The sequence below is a fragment of the Brachyistius frenatus genome, unplaced genomic scaffold (genome assembly GCF_029030835.1).
Source record: "Brachyistius frenatus isolate BFR_SWC_R1_liver_20210118 unplaced genomic scaffold, ASM2903083v1 Contig_3, whole genome shotgun sequence".
Lineage (NCBI taxonomy): Eukaryota > Metazoa > Chordata > Actinopteri > Embiotocidae > Brachyistius > Brachyistius frenatus.
The window spans coordinates 3244555-3266150 of NW_027210602.1; the positions used below are offsets into that span (position 1 = coordinate 3244555).

General features: G+C 39.9%; 1 protein-coding gene across 2 annotated transcripts; it reads right to left on the bottom strand.

Moving 5' to 3' along the window:
* Window positions 1-544: 544 nt before the first annotated feature.
* Window positions 545-20991, bottom strand: dbh (dopamine beta-hydroxylase (dopamine beta-monooxygenase)). 2 transcript variants are annotated; one of them, XM_069703420.1, is made up of 13 exons: window positions 20681-20708; window positions 16502-16837; window positions 13224-13370; window positions 11878-12135; window positions 11389-11565; window positions 7201-7303; window positions 6027-6193; window positions 5680-5823; window positions 4225-4263; window positions 3714-3773; window positions 3397-3524; window positions 2900-3059; window positions 545-1132 (listed from the first exon to the last, which is right to left on the bottom strand). In XM_069703420.1, the coding sequence occupies exons 2-13, from the start codon at window positions 16823-16825 to the stop codon at window positions 1040-1042; spliced, it is 1800 nt and encodes a 599-aa protein (XP_069559521.1). In that variant the 5' UTR covers window positions 16826-16837; window positions 20681-20708; the 3' UTR covers window positions 545-1039. The 2 variants fall into 2 exon arrangements, with proteins under 2 accessions (XP_069559521.1, XP_069559513.1); XM_069703412.1 differs by having other exon boundaries at window positions 16502-20991.
* Window positions 20992-21596: the final 605 nt, after the last annotated feature.

Here is a 21596-nt window from a genome sequence, read left to right on the forward strand (position 1 = left end):
TGAAATGGTTGTAGCTTAGGTTAATAACAAGATTTATATGGGAAATGTGAAACACAGTGATAAAACACTACTGGTCCTGAGAGAGAATCCGTCATATAATTTTCTTTCCCTCCATAGTGTGGTGTGAATATTGCAAAAAGTGATATTTGGTGAAACTGAATATTAAGTGTGAAAAAGATTAAATTTTTCACCGCTGACCTTTTAGATATGGCACTTAAAATGGTGATTTCTGGTGTTTGTTTGGACAACTCAATTATAATTGTAGTTTTTGGAGGAGAAAAAAAAAGACCAGTGATGTCCAGTTAAATGTGATGGCCAGTCAATAAAGTAAAAACTAATCCAAACTCATTTTTTTCTGTCCAAAGCAATGTGTGTTAATAAATTTCTGTTTAACTTCCAACATTTTTGTTACATTTATTATTCAACACAAAAAATTGCACTGAAACACTTGTTACACGAGGCAAAAATTTCAGACTTGAAATATAAATAATGAATGAAATTAACATTTATGATTTATTTCTAATTTTTTGCCTTTGAATAACACTCAAAACATTTAATATGCACAGACTAAATTTATTCATCAATTGACATAATTAGTTATGTTGTAATGATTCTTGTAAGTAGTCATTATAATCAGAATTATGGGGAGCAAAATAAAAATTAAAAGGATTAAGTAACAATCAGCAGACGTTAATGACATTGCCAGCATTTGTCCCCAGCACCAATTTGTTAGTTGCACATGTTTTTGTCTGATACCTGACAATCCCCATTTTTAGTCAGCAATAATATTCATATAAACATATAAACATAACAACGTGACATATAAATAGGGCTATTGTCAGCCTAATTTGTGTGCACTAATATTAACACAGACAGCGGGTGTTTATATAAGCATATGCTGTAAGTAAAGTGGCCCCAGACACAAAGATAAAAATTCAGCCAAAACACAGGAGCTTCTATAACTTTTGATAGATTAGATGCCCTCTTCCTGGGCTGAAACATCCCGAGAGGCCCCTGGTCAGAATGGAGGTGTAAAGGTTCAGCTGGTGGGAGGTGCTCCACCCTCACAGGGGTAGCGAGGTTTTTCAAGGACGTAGGTTACTAGTGGTAAAGGTTGTTTCTCCCACTCGCCCTGGAGAAAGAGATATACAATGTTTGGTCTTAAAATCAAATAATGACCTCAGGGGTACTGTTCTTCACATTTAGACTGCAGGTTTTATCAAAGTAATTGCATAGTTGTTACTGAAAAACATTGTTGTGTACTATAGGCTATAGGACATGGCTTTAAGACTATGAAAAGCTAGTAATTAACAGCAGTTAGTGACATTTCTATACCTGAGATACAATAAAGAGATCAACAAGATGTGTATATTGTGCAGAATGTGGTGTTCCCTTAAACTGCACAATGACAGCGTTCACCAGAAGCAATGGATGGACTCATGCATTTTTTGAAAAGCAGCTTTGGTGCAGCTACCTAAAAGACTTGGTGGCAACAGTGTGAATCTTTGCTCCGGAGCCCTGGTTTTTAACAATAATGTTGATTTAGGCCAACATTTTTTAATGCAGCCATGCAAAGAACAAAAACAAGCTTGTTAACATTGTTTGGTTTGATTTATGCACTGCGTATGTGTTTTTTTGCTCATAATGTTGAGTGCTGACTAAAGCCTGTTAGGTGTGCATCACAGTGAGTTTTGTTGTTGTGTATTATGCTGTGAACCATACCTCCATTGTAAATGGTGGCCTGCTGTGTGGCTGTGGCTTTAAGCTGTTTATTTGAACTTTTAAGTTGTCTTTTGAGCTTCACGTTTGCTTCAAGCTGCCTCTTTTTCAGTTTGGCTAATGAAACTCCAGCTTTTTTTTTTCTTTTCCAGTCGCTGCATCGCTCATCATCCCTTGCAAAGTTTTCAAGTGCCAAACTTCTATTGTTTTTTATACAGAGTCTAAAGAAACTGCTGAATTACTTTGAGTTCATGTTGCTCATTATGGAATCCTCCAAAATATCTTGTGAACAATTTTGTCTTCCTGTTGGGGCACCTGGCAGATTTTCTTTTCTTTTTTTTCTAACTTGGTTGGTGATTTGGATAAAGATAAGGATTTATCAATATTTTATCAAAATGTGATGACGTTTGTGGGAACGACTGCTTGTTTTGCGGACACTGTGAATCAAAATGGATCAAAACATACCCACAAAATCCTGATAAAGTCAAGTTTTTTAAGCGTTACACTCTTAACTGATAACACTTGACTTTGTTTAGAATTGAATTTTTATCCTTCAGAGAAATACTTCCGTATTTTGAATTATGTGATTTGGTGGTAAAATGAAAAGAATGAATGAAAATGAATCCTCACAACAGACACCATCCATATATCCAGTGTGTATGTAAAGCTCAACAGTATACTTAATGGTTTCCTTGCCTCAGCCTGATTCTGCCCTAGATTCCTCTTCTGATTTATTTGGCTTTTCAATCCTTGTTTCCATAGATCATCTAACATTACACTATCCAGCACTTCTGTTAGCTGTGCTCTTTATGTACTCACCCAAAAGTTGGAATCTCTTTCGTTTGGTTTTGACTTGCGCATACTGATATCAAGTAGAAAGCTATATTTCTGACAGAAAACCTCGATCAAGGCCGCTACACAGTTTGTAATTGATTTATTCACTGTGATCCAAACATCTTATGCATGTGTCTGTTTTTATATTACAAGTTAACAAGCTGTCTGCTCAGCCGGTCTGACTCTCCTGTCCGACTGAAGTCTGCTTCTGAACTGGTTTAATTGGTGGCTTGGCAGCCCATTGTAGTGTGTGTGTGTGTGTGTGTGTGTGTGTGTGTGTGTGTGTGTGTGTGTGTGTGTGTGTGTGTGTGTGTGTGTGTGTGTTTGTGTTTGTGATGGGACTTACAGGAAAGAGGCGTGCAGTCGACTGATTGCAGTGCATGGAGATGGGAGCTGTATTATAAAGAGAGTCCAGCACTTCTCCAGTGAATGCGTCCCACTGTAGCTGAGAGTACTGCTCCGTCACACTAACCTCACCACACACACACTGGTCATTTCCGTGGAACCTGGAGGGAGGGGAGGACGAAGGGAGGCGAGAGATTGAAGGAAAGTCGATAACCGAGGGTTGCAGAGAGAGAGATTGAGAAAGGAGGAAGAGATAGAAAAAAAGCTGTTAGAATTGACATCACTAAAACACAGCATCACTTTGGAAGAACAAAGCTTTTCAATATTAAAAGAAGTAATCAGCACTCTGTTCCCCGGAGCAAAGGATAGAATGACAAGGGGAAAGAAAAACTGCTTAGTCACACGTGAGATGCAGAGGAAGATGCTGAAGGAGAAAGAGAGGGTGAAGGAGGACAGGAAAAAGCTGACGATTTAGAGAGGGAGAGAAGGTTTATGCACCTGTTCATGAAGTTAAAGTATTTCTGCAGGTATCCTGGGTCAACATGACTCTTGCAGAGCTCCAGCTGAGTACGAGGGTAGTAGTGAATGTAGTTAACACACATTTCCTCCATTATGCCAAAACCTCCCTGTGGAGACATTTGTAAGGAGATGAGAAAGAAGACAAAGATACAGTAAAAAGATCAGAAGAAGGAGAGAAAATATAATGACTTTTAAGGAGAAAGATGAAGGAAGATGAGAGAAGGCACTCAAGGTTATTTTCTTGTGGATAATGATCAGGACAAAATTTTGCAATATTAATACAGTTTGCTGCTCACCACTGTAGGCTTGCTCCTGTCTTCTGTGTTATAAGTGCACTTTGTTATGAGGGCGTCACCCTGCAGAATCAAGCACGAATACATCAGCAGTCCACTATGTTTAACAAAGAACACTTGCAATGATTCAAGGTTACTGACAGAAGATTAATTATGTAAGAGAGCCAGTGGCCAGTTTGCTGTTAAGAAGAATTGCTCATTATGGAGCTCAAGTGCTGTTGTTTGATTTTGTCTCCCAGTAGTTTCCTATCACAGCACTGATTTTACAGTCTGTCCCTATTTCCACTCCATTTAACGCCTTATACAGCAGAAACATATTCAAATTCAATATTTTAAATGCAGAAGGACATTTTTTTATATCTGGGGCACTACCATTCACAAGTACTTAGCTGAGGTTGCAGAATAGTGAAATTGCCATTTTTGTGAGTGTAAAATCTGCACAGTGGAAAACTGAACCATAGTCTTTGCCTTTGGTCATTTCTATTGCAGATACACTCATCAATTTTATACTTACACGTCGAACATTCACCATTTTCCTCATAACTCGGATTGTCTATTTAAAAGATGACAAAAACAAATGCAGGACATTAAAGGGAAAATCCACTGAAGATTCAGTTTTTGGATTACTCTGTATAATGACGTTTTGACAATAAAACACTAAATGTAAAATCAAGGCAGTGATTGGTGACGTGATTAGAAATGAATGGTGGTGATGTGAACAGTACTTTGTTGGAGTTTTTCAATATTCACACAGAATTCCTCGTTAACATTGCACAATGAAATTATCTTTCTAGCATCTTAATATTAGGCATAATTAGATACTTTGTTTACAGTACTATCATTTCAAAATACTGAGATAAATCAGTGGTTGCTCTTGATGCTTTCCTCAGAGGCACCTTTCACGGTTATCAGCTGTGTGTGTGTGTGTAAAAGGTCTATTAACCTCCCCAAGAACGGCTTGATAAAGTCTTCATCTGTCCAATGCAGGCTGCAGGGTTTGAAACAACTGCACTCAGGTACATGCAGATTAGTCTGACATCAACAACAGCTGGAGATTTTATCAGTCAACTAGCAGATGTCCTTCTGTGCTTTGTGTGTGTGTGTGTGTGTGTGTGTGTGTGTGTGTGTGTGTGTGTGTGTGTGTGTGTGTGTGTGTGTGTGTGTGTGTGTGTGTGTGTGTGTGTGTGTGTGTGTGTGTGTGTGTGTGTGTGTGTGTGTGCGTGTGTGTATAAGGTGTCAAAAGACTCAGCCAACCATCGTCATATGAAGTACAGCCCAGCGCCACACCTACGCCACATGTGTGTCTCCATTGTGGGTCTATGTAAACTGTTGGAGTGCTTAAGTAGACGTTAGTGAGGCATTTTGGCGATAGTTAGCTGAATAGTTTGACACCTCATATGTGTGTGTGTCTGTGTGTGTGCCTGCCACAGGATAATGCGCATAAATACAGCACAACAGATGTCGTCTTCTGTCTCTCAACAATGCTAATGTTGTTGTTTGACAGTTAAGATGTTGAGTTGATGGGAGGATTCTGCATCTATGATGCTAATGGACTTGGAGCTGGCTCATTGTTGTTTTTGGTCTTTCAATGAGATTGGTTGACCGTAAGCCGTTTCATGACTTGGCCATGCAGCACCACTTCCTTTTCCCACAGCTACTGCGGCTGTGACCAAGCGCAAAGGACATTGTACGTAACTAAATTGTGCTGTGGCACTCTCTTTACTTTAGTGAGAATTGATTGTAATAAGATGTAAGACTTTTATTAAAAGGTGCAGAAGAAGAAGCCAGTAGAAACAACCAGCGCAGTTTTGTTTCTCAGATATTTGAGTAGTCTTTGTCTCAGTGGCACACATCTCAGTTGGATGTGAAGTAAAACTCATTTTACCGGATCTAATATAAGATGAACTATACAAAGGTGGATCACTGCACAGAGCTTCTCTCGGTAAACTCGAGCCCAACTGTTTCTCACCTGGTAGTGTGTACTGAAGTGCTGATCTTCCTGTACCACCTCAAGCTCTTTGCCTCCCCTCACCAAAACTGTCCTTACCCCACGGCCTGCCAGGTGGGTGTGCAGCTGGGATGCAAACACATAGATACCCCCTGGAGGCAGAGCCTAGATAGACAAACAGGTAGGCAAACAAAAACAGTTTTTAGGTCAAGTATCAACCAAGACTTTTGTGCTGAGGGACAAAAACTGAAAGAAAATATGTACATATATATATATATATGTGTCACTTCACATCAAATATCAGGCCAGCTTTCTTAACATTTCAACCATAAATAATGCAGTAAATAATTGAGTTTTTGTATACATACAGTCTGGGTACACTTGGACGTGCAGTATCCACTGAGGTAGAAGGCATGTTGTTTGGGTGGAACAGCCATTATGGGAGTATAAACCAGACCCAGCTCCATGATCCCTGCGTCGTATCGCCTCAGACTGGGCGTGTAATGCAATCGTATCCCTGATGAGTCATGCCGGCCTAATAAATAATATTAGAGAAATAATGTATCTCACATTTCGTAAGTTTACAACTAATATCAGATCATTTTTAATTTTGCACTAAACCAGGCTATGAAATATATATAAGTGAAGGAATAATTTATTTATTTCAGGTCCTGTTTGTCTCCTATGGCAGCAGATTTCTGCAGGTGAAGTAGAAGTAGTAGAAATAGAGAAGAGAGGATTATAATAACAGTGAGTAATCACGGGTGCAATTAGTGTGTAATGTGAACTCTCCATCTGGTCCTGGTCAGCACACATGCTGCTGTCTTTTTAATGTTTTGACAGCATAGCAATTGTTAAAGTTTTGAAAAAAATTGTGATATAATTACCAAAATATTAAAAGATGATTTTGATGAGAGGAGTGTAACAAAAATAAAGAAATGCCCTTTTGGCCAAAGGGTATCATTAGCAACAAAACCAGTTCAAGTCCTTCTAGGGACCCTTGTTGCATGTCATCCTCTATGTCTTTCTTTCTTTCCTACTATCTCAGAACTGTATATTTTCTAATAAAAGGCATAAATGCACCAAAAACTCAAATTAAGAAAAAAAAGATAGGAATAAAGAATAGTTATGTAAAATACTTTGCAAGGTCAGATCAGGATAAGGAAAGCAAAGTCTGTACTGACTTCTACTGGGGAAATCAAAAGGTATATCTGGAAAATTTTAAATGAATCACTCTGTTCAAGATAAGCCTGTAACTCCTGGGGAGAGATAGAGAAAATCCTGCTGCTTGTGTGTGTGTGTGTGTGTGTGTGTGTGTGTGTGTGTGTGTGTGTGTGTGTGTGTGTGTGTGTGTGTGTGTGTGTGTGTGTGTGTGTGTGTGTGTGTGTGTGTGTGTGTGTGTGTGTGTGTGTGTGTGTGTGTGTGTGTGTGTGTGTGTGTGTGTGTGTGTGTGTGTGTAAAAGGAAGAAAACTAGACAGAGCGTCTGCTTGGTAGTCTGTGCATGGCTTCAATTCTGTGTGTTATGTATGTGCTGTATGTACCAGATATGAGGAGAGGGTTGTGGTAATGGACTTCCAGACGAAGGAACCGTGAGGAGCCTGATCCACCCATAGGCAGCCCTGCATCAGGAGGATAGTAAAATGCCTGCAAGCACACACAGCCATGCACAAATTTAGGACACACGTGATCCATTATTCCTTTTAAGTTATGCACAGGTGTTTTGAAGTTAGAGTAAAGACTCTTCCTCATATATCATACTGATTATTTGAGCAGCTTAGTAAAAACATTACTTGACAATATGCAAAACTTGTTGTTTGTTGTTGTATTTAGGATTGTATTAGTGTTAGGGTTACCCTGTATAGAAGTAATACATTTCCATGTGAGGAAGACTTCTGAATTTAGAGTTTTAGTGGGACTTTAAAGGGCTGGTGTTCCAAGGCAAAGAGACATTGTTAGAGGATGACAGAAAGAAGGCATAAAAATGTACACCAATCAGCCACAATATTAAAACCGCTGACAGGTGAAGTGACCATCATGGATTATTTCGTTACAATGGCATCTGTCAAGGGGTGGGATATAAAGTTGTATTAGGGCAGAAAGTGAACAGTCAGTTCTTGAAGTTGTTCAAAGCAGGAAAAATAGGGAAGCAGAAGGATCTGAGTGACTTTGACGAGAGCCACAGTGACGGCTAGATGAGTCAGAGCATCTCCAAAACGACATGTCTTATGGAGTGGTCATGGTATGCAGTGATTAGTACCTACCGAAAGTGGTTCAAGGAAGGACAACCAGTGAACTGGTGAGAGGGTTATGGGTGCCCAAGGCTCGGTGATGCGTGTAGGGAGTGAAGGCTGACCCAGTGGTCCGATACCACAGAAGAGCTACTGTTGTGCAAATTGCTATAAACCCTTAATGCTGGCTATGAAGGAGAGGTGTCACAACACACTGTGCAGAGGCTGTGTAGCAACAGACTGAACAGAGTGCCCATGCTGACCCTTTTCCTCCACTGAAAGCGCCTACAATGAGCACACGAGCGTCCGAACTCAACCATGGAGCAATGGAAGGAAGGTGACTTGGCCTGATGAATCACATTTTCTCTTACAGCTTACAGTGGACAGCTGGGTGCATGTCTGTTGTTTACCTGGAAGAGAGATGGCAGCAGGATGCACATGGAAAAGACAGGCAAGCCACCAGAGGAGGTGTGATGGATCAGAGCTGTTTTGGTTACATTATGGTGACCTACCCAATATTAGGCAGGGGGTTTTAATGTTGCTGCATAATGTGCTAATTGGTGTACATTTCTGTACAAATGTTGAAGGACATTCAGGAAACTTCCAGATGAGAAAGTTTCATAGCAACAACCCTCTGCCCTCTCAAACTGTCAAAGTACTACACTACAGAAATGATAGCCTTTAGCTCTACTAGTGTAGTTCATAATAATTTTGACTGCCCGGCAAAATGACAAGATACCTACACTCATACTCCCAACCATCAACACAATTTCAAATTGCAACTGCAACGGATTGCCTGAAAAAGAGTTTTTAAACTCGTTATGTGACAGAAAGCTGAACATTATCGCCTAGATTTACAATAAATAATTTCTCCATTTGCATCAACTGAGCCTTAAAATTATTTTAAGGCCTTATGTGGATCTATGAGCTGGCTCAGAAATGTTTGTTGATTGCTTCTACGCAGAGAACGGTTGTATTGTCATATGGATGTGTCTCCTGGTATGGTGATAACTGTTCTGCTTATCTTAGCAAAAAAAAAAAAATCATAATTTTTGAGTGACCACTGCCTCCATGGTCATCAAATTTTGATTTTATGTTGATTCATCATTGCCTTTACTCATTCCAAAGAGAAATCCACCTTAAGCCACTTCAGCTGATAAAAAACTGTTTGTCATGGAAGAGAGAATTCTTTTATTTGAACCTGCTTTCATGTCGTAGAAGTAAAATCTTCTGAGGCTTCTCCCAAAGAAACACACACACGCACGCACACACACACACACACACACACACACACACACACACACACACACACACACACACACACACACACACACACACACACACACACACACACACACACACACACACACACACACACACACACACACACACACACACCTACACCTCTCTTTCTCTGGTACCGTCCTTCCTCTTTGCATTCTGACATTGTCGCACGTTATCATTTCTTTTCCCTTTCAAACTTCCTTCACTCTATTTTCCGCTTTCTCTTTTGTTTTGTGGTTTTTTTCGAGGCCATGTTTCCCTTCTGATGTGGTGCCGAGGAGAATGAAACAACACTATTAAGAGGTGATGAAAGAGGCCTGAATATTTCCCACCTAATCTTGTCTTCACAGCTCACAGCTCACAGAAGGCATCCTGCTTGTTTTTGTTTGGCTGGCAGATAATCCAATCGGAGAGGGGCCAGGCTAGCTGTGATACAGTGGGGAGCAGTGCAGAGAAATATGGTGACAGCCGCACCGTTCCCTGTCCTCTTTGCTTTATGTGGCTAGTGGGCTGCTTGCTTGCTCAGCCAGCTGGTTCGTGGCTGTAGTACCTAAGCGGGATGGTTATACCTGACAAATAACGGACTGACCAGCTGGTCGGCTGGTTAATAAGAGGAAACAGGTGCACTTCTCCTGCATGCTCTGCCTTGCAAAAACTGCAATCTGTTTGTTTCTTCAAAACAAAGGAAGTAGCCTCCATTAGCTGCACATAAAAGTCAGTGAATGCACTGATAATATTTTTTTATTTTTAATCACAGGTGTTTAACCTTTTAGTGACTCGTTGGCTAGCTGACCGACAGGGCTGCAGTCAGGATTTTAGAGATAGTAAGGTCATAATTACCGCTAACAATTATTAGACTTTTCATAATAATACTAAAATTTGTTTGCACTACATAAAAACAAACTAGAATTTTCACATTTCAAATGTGCAAATGCCAGTGGTCACCTAAACATGTGCAACTTAACTTGAAACACTTGCTCTCAAAGGTTACAGCCTCCCTCTGCTTTGTGCATGTAGCGGTTCTGCGCTCGTTTCATGCGTGACAGGAACAGTCTCATAACTTTGTGATCGGCACTCGTATGCCTCTGTCAATCAGTCAAGTGGCAGTTTTTATCCTTTTCCAGACTCATATAACATGTGTAGTTCAGACTTTAAAGGAAAATCTGATTGACACAAGTTGTAGACATGAAAGTAGATGATGTTTCAAATACGGATGTTGCAGGAAAGAAGCCACAAACTAAAACGTCGATGCTTCCCACACATCTTCAACCCGACAAGACAGAAGATCTATACAATCACCACTGTTTCAAAGTGGACACCCAAGGTTAGTGCCACAAATTCAGTGTCCGATTAAATGTGAAGGATGTTCACAATCTCCCCCTCTGCTCCTGAGTTATTGTTTTGAAATGGGTAGACAATGGTCTTTGCAGAACATTATGATGTCACAGTGAAGTTGGCCAGTTGGATATAAATCATACAAATATAAAATAAACAATTCATCTATTCAGACATTTGTGTGAAATTTTGTCAAATATGTTTTGTAAGGTCACTGACATTTGACCTCCAACCACTAAATTCGAATCAGTTCATCCTTGAGCCTCAGTAAATGTTTGTGCCACGGTAGAAAAAATTCCCTTTAGGTGTTATTAAGATATAGTTTATGAGAATGGGACAGTTGTACTTGCGAGCAACAGATTGAATATGAACATCAGCCATGAAACCTCCTGTGTCTCCTATTAAACATGGTCTGTGTTTTTTGTGAGTATAATTTTGTGACCATGTGAGCTGGTTTATGATTATTTGTATGTACATCCCACATGCAGACTGTCTCTGAGCTCTTAATAGACATTTGCTGTGTGTGGGATCATCTTTACAAGATTTTATGCTCGCAGTTCTCGGTTTGGATATTGCTCGCGTAGGTGTTTTTGTTTATCTCTTATAATAGGTACAGGGACTGGACCAAAATCAAGCTCTATCCCAACTCTCTCTATCAAATTAGGTGCTATGTGTAATAAAGCGATGTGCAGTATATGTTTATTCTCCTTTATCTGATGGTGTTTGTGTAGGTGTGTTTTTGTTAGTTTGTGTCTTATCATATTAATGACATTCTCATTTTATTGTTACATCTTTAAGGGAGCAGTTTTAGAGTTAGGACTAAGGTTGAGAATGCTGTTTAGTTGAAGGGTCCTCATTCGGATAAGAGGATGTGTGTCATACCTCAGCCCCCATAGCCCATGCAGCCAGGACATGGCGGCAGTAGTTGAGCTTGCCCGGCTTCATCTTGTCATCACAGGAGCCGCTGTACTCTGGAACATCGCGGAGATCTGGAGAACATTCAAACACTTCCATGTGATGCACAATGGCCTCGTTACCTGGAGTTATCGCTGACTCATACTGACAGAAACAGAGAGAGAGAGCAAAGAAGCTGTTTCAGTGCTGCACGACATGTAAATATTGCCACCTTGCAACCATATATGTATGTCAGTATAAACATTTATGTGCAAAACTAAGGAAAATGGGAATAGTTTTTGCTGTGGTGATACATTTTCTGTGATTTCTTTTTCTTTTTTGTCACCATGACAAAGCAGCTGATGTTTTCTTTGGCCTAGTGGGTAAACAAGGAGCAAAGACAGCTCCCTCAAACACCCACTCTGCTGTGAGTAAATACGCTGAATGTAAAGTGTTTCCATTTATAGACCTTTATACCATAACAATGTGGTTCTTGGGCATATTTTCAGGCAGCTTTTGGATGAAGCACCAGTAGGTGGTCTCTTGGTTTGGTATGATGACATTTGGTGCCACGACGTCCAGTGTCTGCACATCTGGAGGCAGTGTGGGCGATGGCGTGTCGGGACGCAGCATCAGCACTCTCTGTACCCCTGTGTAGATTTGGGACAGGTTCAGCTGCTCCAGCGAGGCAAGTGGTTTATCCAAGAACCCATAGATGATGTGGACAGTTCCCTCCTGACGAATTAGACAAGAAAGGGTTTTTAATGACTCAAAAGCAGAGCATGAACAGCAAGGATGTGCATCTAAAATTAATCATCTTTCAAAATTATTATTTGGCTGAAGTGCCTTCTGAGGCAAACACAGAGAACTTTTCATTATGTTGTCATAGTGATGAGCATTGATTTTGTGTCTGCAACTTAGAAACCTAATGTGGTACCATGGAAACCATAATCATTATAATAAATGCTTCAGTCGAAATTGTGCTGATCATTCTAACTTTTGTACTCTTTCATGTCTTCACCTGAAACCACGAGCTGTCTTTGATAATCTGTCTCATTGCTTTTTTACATGCATAAAGGACAGCAATATAAAATCCTGCAAACACGCAGACACACACTCTCCCACACACGGGCACTCTCCCATTAACACGCACACTATGAAGACACTGTGTAGGTCTTGTGTTACATACATGTGCTAACTCAAATACCACCTTTCCCACCTTCCGCTCGCGTTATTTTCTTCTTCTCAACACCTGTTAACTGTCAAGTTTAGTCAGTTCAAGGCTGAAGGATGTTATTTTGGCTCAAGGCCATATGCGACAAATTAAGCAAAAAGTGTGTTTTTCCTTTGCATAAGCTCTAGAGGGGAAAAAAATCACTCACTTTAAATCAGTCAAATATGATGAGCATAGCACCGTTCACACAGGTTAGTGCATCTTAAAGTGCTTCACAGGTGACAAATGAGTATGAAGACAAAAAGAGAAACAATAATAGGACTGGTCACAGACAGCAGAGCACTGTCTTAGCTAGTTAATTTCAAACAACTGGAGCTAATTCAATAAATCAGGATGTACAGCCCAACATCTGTAACGTAGTGGATTCTTCAGAAGTTGGTGAATGAATTTGTTCAGGCCGTTAGCTCAGAAAACCTTACCAACCTTACCATAAAGACAATAAGCAAGACCAAAGAAAGAGCCTTTATACTACTTCCTCCTTAGCACTCTGTGGTACAAAGAATGGATGCTGCTGTTAACCAGTGCAAAAAACTATTTATATTCATATTAACAATCTGACATGAATCTCAAGAAAATTAACTTTTCATACCTCTATGAGGTAGTCTCTGGGATCGCAAGTGCTGAACGGTCTTTTGAAGAGCAGGTAAAATCCTTCGGCTTTCTGTTTGGCTTCAATCAACTCATAGTCTTGTTGGCTGTCCAGGGATATGTGACCCTCACTGTCACTCCATGCATCCTAAAGGAGAAGACACAAATTAACTTTGGTCAAACTTTTAAATATAATAAGCACTAATACACAACGAAACAAAAGATTTAAGAGTACAATGTTATATCTTAAATTGCTCGTGCATGAGGGTGTAGCTGCACATAGAAGTTTTCGTGTTTTTTTTGCTTTGTCTAATTAATGATTCAGTCATTACTGAAATAATCTCAGTGGTGTTGTGTGTCCGAGCAAACCAGGTTGGGTAGTATACTAAACTTAAAGGGCAGAGTAGTTGTATTTGGCAGAACAATGTTTAAAAAGAAAGGTTATTGAGCCACAGAGGAGGGCTTTGTGCTGAAATGTCACTGGTAAAATAAATGTTACCCACTAGAGCGAAAACATTGCTGCTGTTGGATGTTAATTATAAAATGAACGCTAATCTAAACAATTTCAGTGAGTTGTTAACAAAGAATTATAATTCATCTAAATGAAAGAAATCATTGAAACCGTGACAGTTTGTGTTGTGAACCTTCACCAACAAGATGTACAAGATATTGTCCTTCTCTGCCAGGAGGCTTTGCAGCAGCACAGTCTATCTGCTTCTGTTATGTTTCTCACATTCATACCTGTCCAGAATAGCACCTAAGATCTCTCTTTTTATTTCCGTCTCCCTCTCTGTCCCTCTTATGTAACTGTTCTGCACAAACTGCAAAGATTTTGAAGCCGACGACTTTGAAAATACGTACAGTATATTGAAATCTAAAAGAAATTGGGCAAAATATAGTATGTGTTACGTGTGTTACATGTCTGTGTACAGAATACACAAGTTATGACTTTTAAGGATGGCTTATAGATACAAAGTCATATCATAAAATTAGTGTTAGATAAGCTTTTGGTGTTGTTAGGAATCTCTGAAGGGCTTTTATGTCCATCCAAATCTAAGCTGAGATCCTTCAAACTTCAGTTACTGATTTTTTTTTTGGCCATTGGGGACAGCAGAAACAAGTTGTCAACACTACATTGCAGCAAGTCTTCCAGCGTGAATAACCATATAGTCTGGGCCAATAAAAAACATTCAAACTGGAGGTGAGACAGCTGAACAATGAGCTGAAACCCACTTTATAGCTCTGTAAGGTTGAGGGGAACTTCAGACTCGGGTGATATTTCTCACTGTCGTGGCATCATGTCATTTGACTGTTTTCAGTGTCACATTGTCTTAATATTGTCATTTCATACATTGCTATTGCAAAATATAAGTAATAAAAGAATGTTTATCATCACATTTACATTAAAATAGTTTTTGATCGTTGTCTTGCTTCCTCTCTGCAATGTGAATTCTACGATCCCTTTCTATCATAATTTTTAGGACCAATTTACACACAGTGCTCTATAATATAAGATCTGTACCTGGATGCACCCAAATAAAATAATGCCATCTTATACACAGACAAGGACTGAGGATTTTGTTCCCATCACTTACATTAAAAATGCTTTGGGAAGGAATTCTTCATAGCCAGTAAGCAGCGCAGTTTCAATGTTCATGTATATGTGGTTAGACCTCACTTTGATCTCCAAAGGGATGTTTGAGTAGCCCTGCTTGTCCATTAGAAATGTCTGGGAACTGTTACTCCCTACAAATTATTCACATGTTTCTCATTTGCTTACACATACAACTGAATACATTATCTTCGTATCTCTGGTATGATTTGATGAGACAAAAACTTTAGTTAGAAGTCTCCGTGGCTTGAAAACAATGGATGGAGCATAGAGCCAGCCCAAAATGTACGTGACTTTGTGAGAAGCGACGTGTATGTGTGTGTTTATGTGCCTGTGTGTGTTTGCGTGCGTCGGGCGCATTTGTGCTAGTGTGTGTGTGTGTGTGTGTGTGTGTGTGTGTGTGTGTGTGTGTGTGTGTGTGTGTGTGTGTGTGTGTGTGTGTGTGTGTGTGTGTGTGTGTGTGTGTGTGTGTGTGTGTGTGTGTGTGTGTGTGTGTCACACAGAATGACTGTAACACAGTAGTGACCTTTTTTCCATGGGTAATTTTGCCCTCCTGAGGGAAGATGGAGCAAGGGGTACAATGTAGTCAGACAGAAAGCAGTTGATTTAACATTTAATTACTTTACGATGATGTGAGTGTTAAGTTATGATGGTTAGATTTTTAACAGTGGGGACACCGTACACTGAGATTCAAAGAAATATATTAGAACGAAAATGAGGCAGAGCTTTGAAATGAACAACAAATGTTTGTAGAGGTCAAACTTGACAACAGTTATAGTCCCGGTATAAAATTGTAGAAACTGTTTGGTTGTGTAAAAGCAAGTTCCTCAAGCTCCAAACATCATTCAATACGTGCAACCGATATTTAACCAACAATCAGATTTTAGTCCTGCAGATACAGTCTCTGCTGTGTTTTTTTATTTATTTACTAAGCTGATACTGATAAAGTAGAAAGGAGATTTACAAGGAGGAAACGGAATTTAAACTTTTCTTACTTACTGTATCATTAATATTTTCCCATAAACCCTATTAGAATATTAAAACAATGGGGGGAAATGCAGATACAAAAGAAAGGTAGATGAGATTTTGCTAGAAAGATGTATTGTTTTTCATAAAAATGTATCAGGAGGTTCCAGGAAAAAAGATCTTGGTTGGATTCAATAAACAGGCGCTTGTGTCTACTAAAATGAAAATGAGGAATTTTACACATCTAAATCAGCGCAGGATTCAACTTTGATGTGCAAATATCTGCTAATGATTCCCAGATGAATTTCAGCTATTAGTGCAGTTTGAGTGATTCCCAATTAGCAGCAGCTGATATTGTCCTTTGTGAGTATGTGATCATAAGGCAAACTGTCCGCCGGCTCCTTGTGCAAAAACACAAATCACACACCCCAAGGACAGATGAGGAACACTGAGGAGGAGGGTAACCTCCACTCTTGAAGGACTTTCATGTAATCCCTGCACATTTATGAATGGGACGTAATTAATAGAATACAAAATACTTTTTGTTTTTACACCTTGTGTGTAAAAACCTACAGGATAACTTCTTTTTAGCAGCAACCCTTGTGTCAGTCTGATTTATTTTGTATTTATCACCCTAAAATCTCTCTAAAAGTATACATTTGTAAACTAGATTATACAGTAACCTTCTCACGCTTGCTTACCCCAAAGTAGCTCTTTGTTCCAGAGTCCCACAGCACCACTAGGTCAGCATTGGTCAGCTCACCGCGATCAGACATCCCCAGGACCACGCCGTGTCTGAGCTCTGCCACCCTCAGCTCCATATAAATATCCTGGTCAGCGTAGCTGATGTTCCAGGCCAGCTGGAGTTCCCCACGTGGGTCAAGGGGCACACGGAAAGGCATGGGGAGAGGTGGTAGAGGGCTGGAGGGGTTCGGTGTAAGGCTGGACACTTCGACAGCATTGGAGGGCGCTTGGTACGAAGCCACCAAGATGACCATTAGAGCAGCCAGGGCAGTGAAATACATGACAGTGATGTCCTGAAGGCGAAAGTTTTTGTTGAAGAGCCTCATAGCCACAAAGATGGATCAGTGACAGCTTCGTTGCAACGGTGGACAGATTGTCTCAGGTTTTCCTCTCACCTGTTTGGCTTTTTGTCTTCCTCAGTCTCTTTTGCCAAAGTTGACTTGGAGTTCAATCCAAAGTTGTCAGGAAACTTTTTCTCCAGTGCTGTAGTTCTGTATAAGCCGTAATTCTCCAAACTTAAAACATTCACTTGATTTGTCTTTTTTTCCTTTCTGACCACAGCAGATTCCCTTTCAGTGGTCGAGAGGGGGTTGTTTATTCTTTTCTTCCCATGTTTTCTATCCTCTCAGGCTCTCATTTTCTGAAAAGTTTGACTTTCTTTTGAGCATCTCCAATTTTCCAGTGTTTAGGTTTATCTGTTTGAAAGCCCTTTTGGGTGTTGTCTCTTTCATCTGAGCAACTGCTCTGTCTCTCTCTGTCTCATCCACCTCTGGTTTTTAAGAGACTCCTCCCTTGTGAGTTGTCTGTTTTTATCCAGCCTAATGGTATTACATTTATTGAGGAAAATTGGATTGTATTCTTTAAGCCCTGGGGACAGCCATGATTCTGCACATCTGCCAGACCCTAATTGATCCAAATTCAACCATGGACATTATCAATGCCTCGACTAACTAAACTTTATTGCTTGCTCCATCTCTGTCTTTTTTGATTTGGTGATCATATGTTATACATTTCCTCGTATATTAAAAAGTATTCCAAACACTATACTTCCTTCCTTTTTGTTTTGTATATTTGATTCAAAGTGGATTTAGGGGGCAGTGAGTTCTTGTGGAGGCGTAAACAAGGCATTAATGCATTAGGCCCTTTCCTTAAGCCATCGCCTGAGGCTGCAGAAGACCTAATCAAACTGTCAATTATTGGTTTCAAAAGCAAAATAGACATGGTTTAAAAGGTCAGTAAAGTCCCTGTGGAAAAGTGTGTGCCTGCTTGTGTTTGTCCACGTGTTAACATTTGGCGAAAAACAGGTGAGCTCCAGGGGGGAAATTGATTTATAAGAATGCTCCTTAGCCTGTCCCCGCCCTCTGCACATAAGATTGTGTGTACAAGGTGTGGAAACGTTGGATTGAGAATGGATACGGATTGTTAGTGGGCGTAGATCTGTGACAGGCTAGGTGGGAGTCGCTTTCTTGCAGAGAGTCTAAGGAAATAGCCGGGCCTGACAACTCAGCTTAGCTTTATTATATATCACTTTAATCACTTTAAGTGCTTTACAGCACACACTGACGTAATAGAAAAAAAAAAAACGAGACAACACACAACTGAAGCATAGCGTTATATATGTCAATTCTGTCAATAGTAAACCCAGCTGGGTTCCTTTACGAGGTGAGTCAAACCTGTTCCACCAGTTGGGGCAACATTTTTAGTCAGTTTAAGATGAATAACCACAACATTTTCAATACAAAGTCATCAACCACCAAGATCAGAAACAGACATTAAACTCCTGTTTGTAATGCTACAAAACAGAAAATCTAAGATGTGCTGTCGAGTTTGTTCAACCCATGTACTCAGACCCCATGTCTTCCCCTGAAACGTCACCATGTACAGGTCATAGTAATTCTGATGGGAGTAGTCAGGTGATGTAGTAAAGAAAGTCCATGTAGGGATGAGGTCGGGTAGGTTGAATGGATCATACACAGGACTTACATCTAGGGGACCGATGTTTGTGTCCCACGTAAAAAAAAAAAATCAATATAGACTTGTTTTAGTTTACATATGTAACTGATATAACATATTTCACGTATATAATATAATTTACTTCACATGAAACTTACATAACTAACATACTTATGCTGCCCTCAAACGGAACTCCTGAGCTCATGGTTATGACATGGAAAGTTGTGTGTGAGCTATGCTTGCCATTCAAGTGGTTAAGTTGTGAGAACACTGCAAGGCAACGGCAACATGGACGGTGTCTTGAAACCAAAGAGGCTAACAATTTAGCAAGCTAAACAACTTTGGTTGGGGCCCTTCTGTGTGGAGTTTGCATGCTTGGGTTTTCTCCAGGTACATCAGCTTCCTTCCACATGAGTGTTAGGTGAATTGTTGATTCTAAATTGCTTGTAAATGTGAGCCTGAATGGTTTCTGTCTTCACGTGTTGCGGGTGTATAATGGATGTATAATGACAGAGGGAAAAGATCAGGCCATTGGGAACATCAATATTTTCCTCAAACTTATTACTAAATTAGGAGCAAAAGTTAAATACAACAACAATTTCAACATATTATCGTACCATCCGATGAAGCTGAACTTCCATGGGCTCAGATATTTCTAAAAACATCAGCAAAAAAACATTAAAATTCAAGAACTCAGAGGTTTTGAAATTTCCAATCTTCTGAATACCACAAGAGGGGGCGATGACCCCCTTTGAACGCGGCCTTATTATAACCAAACCCAAATTGCGACATGTTAACCATGTGTTTATTATTGTTACCATGATGACGAAGGTCTGGTTTCTGGTATGCCTGTGGCTGGTATTCTGCAACGGTATATGTTGTTTGGCAAAATGTGCGCTTTTCTGTCATTTAGGTCTGTTGGTCCTAATGAGGGCGCTGAAAACACTCGCATATTGTTTTGGGAGTCATTGGAAATAGTCTTGTGTCATTTAGGTATGTGGATGCGCTGCTGTACTATATTGGGGCTCTAATAATTTCACCATAGACATTTTGGCATGACACAGAAGGAAAATAATGACAGAATTTGTATTTGTTTGCTTCACTTTCAGGATCCAATGCCTGCTGGTTTATTGTCAACAATGTCATGACTGAATTGGACAGTTTAATAGAAAGGAGTCATTCTGAGGATTGTTAGGAACACCTGAACTTTTCCAAAAAATGACAAGTCAAAATAATTTATTTCACTGTCACTCTATCTCCCTCTACGTAAAGGAGTGAGAACCAATTGACGGTGTCTTTGTACTGGGAACCTGTCAAAGAGCTTAAACACCCAACAAAATGTGCATAGGCAAAAAAAATATATTGGCAATTTTTAGGAAGAGATTTAAAGAAAGAGGGATTTGAGTCATAGGAACAGCCACCAGATTCCTGTCAGACTTTGCTATGGGCATTATGGGTTAACAGCTAAAAAAAAACCTCACTGACTCACTGAACTGTAGTTATGTGCATATTTAAACCAGAAGCCTTTGGCATTGTGTTTGTGTACATGTAAAAGAAGCAACAAAGGAAACTTCAGACCATTTACACCCAAGCAAGACTTTCAACCACAGAAGACAATAAAATGCTGCTTTTCAGTCTGGATTAAGTTATTCTGGCGAATGGATGGATGAATGGACACTTTACAGGAAATTCAACTTTAACTATACATTACTTCTGCACATCTCTTTTCTATAGAGAGTAGCTACTCAATACATTTGAATTTACCTTGAATTCTAGGGGAAATTTCATTAAATCCACTGTATGGTTAATACAAATTCTGCATGATGTCAATCCAGTGAATTTTTCTTCCGGAAGAGGCTCATGAAGAGGAAGGTTTTGGATCAGAGCAGACAACACAGAGCAGAACAGAATGACTGGTGTTGTGTTGGTTAATGTAATAAAGACTGTTATTCCCCTGGGGCAAAAACAGAGATCCGCGTGTCCTTCTAATGTCTCTGGCCTTCATGTGAGGCTCAGTAATCGTCCTTCTTTCTCAATGCATGTCTCTGTATCTCTACAATGATTGTTTCTTCTTTATCTTTTACATGTCACACTTCAGCTTCTTTTACCAGCCTGTTTCTGCTCTGTCACATTGCTGCTGATCACCCTCTTTCATTCACTTCCTGCCTTCTCATTTCTCTTACATGCACACTTATCTTTCTGCTGCCACTACTGATGTGTCAGCAAACACAAACAAGATGAGACGCCGCAAAGTCAGCTGAGATCTGGAGGGAAATAAAGAGAGGGGGAGGGAATGGAGGATGGGTGGGAGAGAGCAGATTTAGGGAAAATGATGCTCCTTTGTGTAATCATGTCTGAGTTTATGCAAAAAGCCTGGGGTTTTTATGTGACATTATCCTGCCTAGAACAATTCGCATACCACCCCGCCTTGCTCTCAGTTTGGGACAAGCATAGGACCGACAGAAAAAAATATAAATAACAATGAATCTATGCAAAAAATAATCCTTAGTTTATGAACATTGTTTTTCATTTTGTGGAGTGTCATTGTATTCTGTTCTGCTGTGCTATAGTTTGCATTGTGTTTAGAGTCTGCTTGCTTTATATGTCATGTATATAATTTTATAGAGATCTCCTCTTTTATGAACATAAAGGATTACATTTATTATCAGGTTTGCCAAACACAGTATATTGCCTCCTAATTAACATAGTTGGAAGTGGAACAAAATAATTAGTAACACCTTTCAGTATACTTCACAATCACCTAAAATACCACTGGAAAACCACCAGTAATTAGCACTGGTGTTTTTGATTATGCCAATGTTGCATCAACAGGCTCTTCCATCCTAAGAGAGGCGCTAACGTTAGCTTGCTGTTTCAAGCCCGTGCTCAGTACTGTTTGGGTAGGATTTGACTTTTGAAGCTCTGTTGTGTCATCGCCTGACTTTGTTCATGTTCTTCCCTCTTGGAGCCAGGCAAACATTAATGTGAGGTTAATGTAATGTTACTTAGATTGGCCCCTGACATGGAAAAGCAGACAGGTGAGAACGGGTGACAGGTGAGCAATATATATAGTGCCCCCTGGGTAATGCGGTTAATTTG